Source organism: Clytia hemisphaerica, unplaced genomic scaffold (genome assembly GCF_902728285.1).
Source record: "Clytia hemisphaerica strain Z4C2 unplaced genomic scaffold, Clytia hemisphaerica genome assembly, whole genome shotgun sequence".
Classification (NCBI taxonomy): Eukaryota; Metazoa; Cnidaria; class Hydrozoa; order Leptothecata; family Clytiidae; genus Clytia; species Clytia hemisphaerica.
In genome coordinates this window covers 306,924-315,117 of record NW_027104464.1, presented here as the reverse complement: position 1 = coordinate 315,117, position 8,194 = coordinate 306,924, and the positions used below count along the sequence as shown (strand labels likewise).

At 33.1% G+C, this 8,194-nt stretch overlaps 1 protein-coding gene across 1 annotated transcript; it reads left to right on the top strand.

Moving 5' to 3' along the window:
• LOC136821136 (uncharacterized) lies at positions 1-7,861 on the top strand. Its single transcript, XM_067077360.1, has 2 exons — positions 1-1,554; positions 6,767-7,861. The coding sequence occupies exons 1-2, from the start codon at positions 1-3 to the stop codon at positions 7,556-7,558; spliced, it is 2,346 nt and encodes a 781-aa protein (XP_066933461.1). The 3' UTR covers positions 7,559-7,861.
• Positions 7,862-8,194: the final 333 nt, after the last annotated feature.

Below are 8,194 nucleotides of genomic sequence, written 5' to 3'. Positions count from 1 at the left end.
ATGTCGAGATGTCCAGCAAAAAGACGTAGATTGGAAACACCAATTTCTTTAGATGTTTTGAAGCAGAAGCTTAATAATTTGAAAGGGCAAGCGATTGACTCAAATAACTGTGATCAGAAAACATCTCTATATAAACAAATTGAAAGGAATGAAAGAAAAGTCTTGAAAAAGCAAATCGAGAAATTTAACCTTGGTAATGGAAATAGATTCAAAGATCCAATTGATGCTGCTGGTTATCTTTTGAAAAGAGAATATGGTGAGTCTTCGCTATTTGATAAAAGCCGTAATTTGCCTATCTTCATTCCACCTGTATTCAAGTCAATACAATTCAATAAAAGTACGGATACACCTATACTAGATTATGATATTAAAAGTGCATTAATAAACTCTCTAAAAAACTTGGAAATTAATGAGCCCGAACACTGGTTCACAAAGGAGTTGAAGAAATTCATTGATACTAACAAAATATCGGACGACAAAAGTTCAGTTTTGAATAAGAACAATTATGATGATTGGATGTCTAATGTAAAGCTCATGTACATGCTTGAACATAAACGAAGTAAATTGAGTTCAACTCTTTCACCGGCTGAATTTGATAAAAGACTCAGGGAATTACTACCTTTATCTGTATTAAAAGGTGAATCGAAAAAAGAGATTCAAAAAGAGGTACGAGAATTCATTAGAAAAAATCCACCGGAAAACGACCCTGAAATGAAAACACTTTTTAATTTTGATCTCTCTGAGATTGCAGAGAAAGTGGATCGCTGGCTTTTTGATAAACTATGGTCATCTACAACACAGTTAGAAGATACAGTTGTTCTTTGTAATACTCCTTTCAACACAGATATTATAGGGAGTATGCAAGCCGAATTTGATTTTCTCATTTTTTGCTGGAAGAGAAAAGTTATCATTGGGATTGAGTGTAAGCGGACTTTGACTGATTCAGCTTTCGCACAACTAGAAAAGTACCATGAATTGTTAGAACAAAAACTAGGTGATCAATTAGGATCAGGGTGGAAATTTTGGCCAACTGTTTGCGTGGAGCACAAAGAAATTGACATTGTAAATAACCATTATATTAGTATGAAGACAGACATTGAAAATTGGTTGACGGCAGTTTTGAATCAGCACTTCTTGACTTCTGAGAGAGATATCGTGACATCAAAAAGTCAAGTTAGGAATGTTCTCAAAATAATCATATTCATAGCTCATTCAAACAAAGATAAGCCTATTATTGAATCAAATTGGGTGGATTATGTCAGTAAATCTATTGATAAATGTGCAGCTAGTAGTATTTTGTTTTACTCAACAAACCAGTTACATGCTCTAGGATCTACAAATGCTTACAAGAAACTCTTGATCAAGGGTGGATTTGGGACAGGTAAAACAGTCTTGCTTCATGACAAAGCATTGCGTTGTATTAAAACAGAAGAATATTTTGGAAGGGTCACTTACGTTTGTTTATCACATCCTCCTAAAAGTCTTCAGAGTTTGTTGTATCACCGATCAAAGAAAGCACTGGCGGAGAAAGTCGCTGTTCACGAGATAAAAGCGGTAAGTATTTAGTATGTTCACGATTGTTGGAAGAAAATCTTCTTGACATAAGGTAGGGAAGCGTTAAAGGATAACCAAAGCTCGTAAAATAACTTTTCGGGACCAAATTCTGCTTTGAGACACCACTGCTTTAGTGCGACAGAGACACACCCTTCTCACAGGACCTATTTGGATTTTTCAGCCAGTGGGGGGGATAACGAACTGAAACTCGCACCCTCGCGAGCCAGGGCCGATAAACGATTCTGCGACTTAAAGAGGCCAGTACCGTATAATTGGAGGAATCGTTTAGGGCCCTGGTACAGTTAAATGAAAAATATCAAGATTCTTGATATTTTTCGACCTTTGGACTCTGGCTGAGTGAGTCAGAGAAAGATTTCGGGAAGACAGAAAATCGAGCTGCGAACGCACTTACTAGGATAATTTTCATCAAAATACTGTGAATAGCTTTACGCTGTACGACCACGGCAATGAAAACCAATATCTTGAAAAGTTGGTTTCTCGTTTTTGATGGATGGGAAGCAAGTGTTGGAGTGTTGGACTAATAACGGCCTGGACTTGACTGTTTTCGTGTTTTTTCTCTCAATAAAAATTTACACTATATACAATTAACTGTCTGTGTGAGTTTTAGTTTTACTGGCTCAAAATTATCTAATTCAGGTCAAAATCATCATAAATGTTAATGTTTTCTGGATGTGGATGTGTGTTTGTTTGGTTATCTGATTTGACTTTTGCCTATATTTCCCTTTGACTGACTTTAGCATGTTTAGACTCAGACAGCAGGGCCTAATTTCAGCCCTGAATTTAGTTGCTGTAATTATGAGCTTTTTTTTCTTTTTTTAGAGAAGTTGTTAGAATAAAACAAATCTCATGCTTATATTTTCCAATGGCAATTTAAGAGTAGCTGATTGACTGCTATGTCTTATTAACCAGCCCCACCAGACGCCCATGCAGTAAGTCAACCGAGTAGTAAACCTAAAAGGGTATTTATCAATCACATACATCATGGCAGCTGCTTTTTTGCCGCTCGTGAACAAGATGTGCCACTGGGAACTGAAGAATGAATTTATCAGATGAGATTTAACGTAGCATCAACATTTATGGAATAAACTTCATTTTCGTTGAATTGAGTTATAAAAACTCTGAGAGAATTACTGTGTTTTTTAGCCCTGGTATTTCTGGTTGCTAAATTAACATTGCTCAATAATTTGGTTGTTAACGTATGTTTAAAATTTTAAATGAATTTTGTCTCAAACAGTGTACATGGGTCGTAGATTTATACATTGGCAGCCAAAGACACTGAAAGGATTTTGCAAATATGGCCATTGTATATATTATATTGTGGACATCAAATGAAAGATTTACGAGAAATCACTGTGACATTTAGTGAATTCGGTGAAAAGCTGCAATAATTCAATAATTCATCAAAAAGCTGTGATTGTAGAAAGGTTGCAACTTTTCACCTAGATTCATGTGAATCACTAAAAAGTCACAAGGAATTTTCTGAATTTTTTCCTGTGTACCGTAACGCTCGAACTTGGGACGGTGGTTATAATGGGATGGTTGACTTTCTGGTCGGTATTTCACTTACTGCTAAATCTCCTGACACAAAGTGTTTTCTATGAGATTGCGACTATGTTAATTAAATGACTTGGAGGTTCTGAAAATGATGGCGAATTGCTGTCCCATGTTTTTCAGATGTCCCAAGTTAAGAGCCATTGACGGTAAGTTATCTTCAGATCTGCATGCTATTTACATCAATTATATTAAAAATAGAATTTTTGCCCAAAAGTATAATTATCTCCAAAAAAAATAACACATTCAAGTTTTTGGGTATTTCCAGATTCTAGAGGCAGGTACCGCAGACAGGAGGGGCCAAATTGTGTAGGAGAGCAGATTTCTATGACACAGTAATTATTTTTTATATTATGAATAGATAATTACATGCCATGAAATCTGCTTCTACACAAATTTTTGGCCCCTCTTGCTACGCTACTGGAGGGATTCTGCAAGAATCTTGTATCAAAGTCAAAAATTTTGCATGATGGAAATCATAATTTCGTGAAATACACGCTTTTTCTTTTATAAGAATAACTTCTATAAGAATATCAGGGTGAGATTTCGGGTTTAAAACAATAGGCCTATTGTTTAGAACAATAGAAAAATAAGAATAATGCTTACCCTCAACCAAAGTACACTATTCTTATAAAAAAAAAGCGTGTAGTAAGATTTTCTGCTGGAATTGATTTTGTCAAGATTAGATTTTTTCTATTCAAGAATACTGAACAAAAAAAAATAATACTACCGTAATGGTAACAGGTAATCTTTTACAGAGAATAGAAAATTGTATATTGAAATTATTAAAGGAAAGATTTTTGGCGGGAATTTAATTTGGCATGATGGGTTTCAAGGATTAAAATTAAGGTGAAAATGTTTGAAATACCCCCTTTTATGACGTCTAATAGTGAAAAATCGATTTGAGAAATTTAAAAATTTGGCGGAACTTTTCGGCCAAAATTTCTCCTTTAATGTATGCGTAACAGTGCACAGAAATTTAAATTGACTTTTCACAGGATCTCTTAACAAAATTGAATTATCCAAAATATGAAAATTGAGTGTAAAAGAGGTGTTAAAGGAATTTTTATACAACATAATAATATTGATTGTTGTTTGTAATTGTATTTTAATCCATTTTAATAATCCTTGTACAAGGAATTGTTCAAAATTGTAGTTCATTAAGTAACAGTAACAGAATTATTTACTAGAGAATGAAAGTTTTATTTATTTTTATTAAAGTGTCCCTTTATTTTTGAAGCTTTCCATGTCAATTCTTTATCTTTCAACAAACTAATAATAATAATTTAATAGGTTTGATTTTTAAAGGACCTAATAAAACTTTTCAAGTGGAACCCAAATCTGCGATATCAACCTGTTCATTCCAAAAATTATCCTGTCCTCAGGTAAAATTTTTATGCTGTTGTTTGGCAATATTTATTCTTTTTTTTGTTGCAGGATTTTGGACGAAACAAGCAAGATCCTGAAAAAAGGATAAAAAATTTCCTAGGAGACTGGAAATTAAGGAAAACCATGGAAAAGGGGCAGCAAACTTTGATGATTTTTAACAAATCTCATCACATTCTTGTAAAACTTCTGGGTGACAACCTTGTAGGAAATTAGCAAGTTTTTACTTTAGAAATTTAGAAATAAGAAATTATTTCTTGAGCAGTCTGAAAATAAAAAAGGGGGGGAAGTGTAGAAATGATTCTATTTCTTTGAAGAAAAAAGTTTGGTAAGAAATTTTGAAGAGAGATTAAAAGTAAAAAAAAATGTCTTCAATTTTCAAATTTTACCACAATTCAAGCAAACTGCTAGTCGACGAAGTTCCTTGCAAAATACAAAAATTGAGTTTCCTATAAGAATACAGAGACATTTTCTTGAAAAAGCAGAAAATCATTTTCTTTCAAAAATAAAACAGTTATCCTTAATACAAAGATGAAAAAACACAGAGATATTTTTCCTTTAAAAACAAGAAAAAGTCAACAAATTTCTATTTTCTATGGAAGAAACTTATTTCCTTAAAAAAAAACAGAATAATGTAGAAATCTTGGAAGAAAGTCAGAAGTTTGTTACTTCCAAAAACAAAGGTTATTTGTATAATTTCCAAATCATTGGATCGAAATAAACGAGCTTGAAATCTGAAATCATTTTTGATTCAATCTTCTGAATTTGTTTGAAAATTTTGTTCGATCTTTAGAAATATTCAAAAAATTTGACAAACATAAAAGTTTAAAATTGTACTGAGCAAATGATTATTGCCTTTTTGTTTTATTGCAAAGGTTGAAATATTCAAAGTTTGTCAAATAAAATATATTATTTCCAATTTTGGCAAGTTTATTATCAGTCCAAAATGTATAAATGGCAGTGTTTATATCTGTTTATATAATTATCATTCAGGTGTATTTTGAAAAAATGTTGAACAATTTCTCAAGTGCCAAAATGATAAAAATTAGTAGTCACATTCCCATTTAAACGTTCAACACTGTCAGTCTTGGTATCAGTAGTTTCACTCAGGCGTCAAAAGACGTTCCCCAAATATCATTCAGTCATTATCATTTACCGCTATTCAAATCCAATCTCATTATATACATTTCACGTCAATCCATTTTGTACTGTCACTTGGGTAAGGCATCAGGTTACGCGCACAAAGTTATACAAGGACATAAAAAGTAAAGCCAAGTTCAGTTGTAGGTATACACAGATTATAATCTTATAATACTTTATTATTCAATCCAATAAGTCCATTTCATTTTATGGATATGTCATTAAAACTCCCACTTCTAAAGAAGGCAACTTCCAATTCATCCAACCAGATCGATGAACACAATTGGCATTCAGCCATTGAGTGCTAGCTGACATCAGTACCAGAGATATATTTATACGTAGACATAGGACCTTTTACATAGTTCTTCTGTCCTTATGTCTTTTTATTCATTCAGCAGCAGACAGTAGAAAATCAGCATCAAATTTGTTTAGTTCATAGTTCCCTCTATAGTGTTCGTTAGCAGTATGAAATTCCAATGGCATTTTGCTTGATCAGAAGAACATTCTTCATATTCAATGAGAAAGAAATCAAGAAAGTGACAAGTGATCCTCTTGCATATTCTGTTTTGCTTTGGAGAAACAGCTTGGCTCAAACATTTTGACAGTCTGGTTGTGGCTACTTAGTTTGTATTTTATTTTGTTGAAAAATGATATAAACCATCCGTAGTTCGGACAAGATTTTTTTTCCTATCCGTCATTATGGGACTTTGCTAATCAACATCCGATTCGCGTACACCCCTGAAATCACTTTCGTTTTCTATGTGTACCAGGGCTTATATCCCCCGTCAACGCGTCCATCAGAATCATCAATAGCGTAAGGGGGTTAGATAAGCCATGGAGTCGAGGGTGCTGAAACTCGATGGGGGTCGGTTTCCCTATATTTTTTTATGACGGGGGATTTAAATTCTTTTGTTTTGGGGATGGAAAATATAGCGTAAACATTGGTTTATCCGAATATTTCCAGTGGGGACAAAAATTGGAGTATAATTATATATTCGAAAAAGTAGAATACCCTTTCGAGTTCGAACTAGCGAAAGTCCATTGTATTCAAATTCTATAACCAACAAATCATTTTAGGTTACCGAGGAAATTTGACATTGTTCTTTCCTTATAGGACGCTGATATTACAAAAAGATATGAAGAGTTACATACAATCATTGATCAAGGAACGAAAGCTTTATTCTTGGACGAGTGGGACATTCATGAAAAATCATCGGAGGAAGATAACATCATTCACCAAGTAGAAGTTGAAAAATTGTTGAAGAAACTTGATATCTTATGGATAGCACCAAGCGCGCCAAGTCAACGGAAAATGAAACTACCGGATAATCTGACGTTGGATGGTTTCGAAGTTTTAGATTTAGAATACAATCTAAGAAATAGCAAGGAAATTGTGAAGGTAACATCTGAAATTGCTAAAAAGGATGACCAATATTGCTATAAAGAGCTTTTGGCTGAGACACCTCCAAATTTTCCGACTGGTTGTCGACCAAAATATGTTAAAACAATAGAAGAAGGCATAAAGATGGCAAGAAAAGTGAATAAGAGGGGTGGAATTTTGGTTAACGTTGACCCAACAGATGTGAAAGACGATTTGATAAATTTTATGGAGAACAATAAAAAACATTTTAAGACATATTTTTATGAGAAATCTGAAGATTTTGAAGAAGCGTTGAAACGAAGATATCTGGTGACTAAGAGTCGTTATGGGATTAAAAGAGACAAAAGTCCTTACGACTGTTTACGCGATGGACATATTTTGATTACTGACAATTCACATATTCAAGGTTTTGATTGGCCGACCGTTATTTGTATACAACAGTCACCTCAAGAAAGGAACGCTAAACATAAATGTAATTATTTCTTAAGATGCACCACCAATCTTATCGTTGTGCACCATATTTAAAAGTTTTTGTGTGACCTTTAACGATTTTTGACTGATTTTTGTAAATTTATATTTATTTATATGTATGATAAACCTAGAATTTAACTATGCACATACAGAAATCAGATGATACTCTAAATATTTTAGAGAAGTCTTAACTTTTCATTAGTTTTTAGAAAATATTTTAAAGGCAAGGTGATCGATTTTCCCAATTCTAACTATGTTACACGTTCTTTTTTTTTAAATGTCTTTTCCAAGGACATTTTCGGAAATTCGAAGGCTCTGTATGCTTTAAAACATGCAATTTTCCAGAAGATAACACAAATGCACTCATCCAAATGTTGGAGATTAAAAACAACTTTGATAAACATTTTTTAGACATAAAACCAAAATAAGTTTTGAACTTTCGTAGGCTTCAAAAAAACTTTGATTTTCTTATATATAACATGTATTTAATAGTGCTAGACATAATTATTAATATCTCTCTGAGTAGAAACCAGGTTGTTGGTTCAATTTTAAGTACTCAGTACTTAGCGAACGTTTGTAAAGCAATTAAAGATAATTATGGAGTAGACAGAATCAACATTTTTTCAACTTTTTCAATAATACCATCACAGCTCTACCTACCATTTTGAAAATATCAGCATAAGACATTCA

Excerpts from the sequence above, each read along its gene's own strand:
- LOC136821136 (XM_067077360.1), top strand. The coding sequence starts at position 1 with ATGTCGAGATGTCCAGCAAAAAGACGTAGATTGGAAACACCAATTTCT. Across the intron at positions 1,555-6,766 it reads CTGTTCACGAGATAAAAGCG|GACGCTGATATTACAAAAAG; the intron begins GTAAGTATTTAG and ends CTTTCCTTATAG.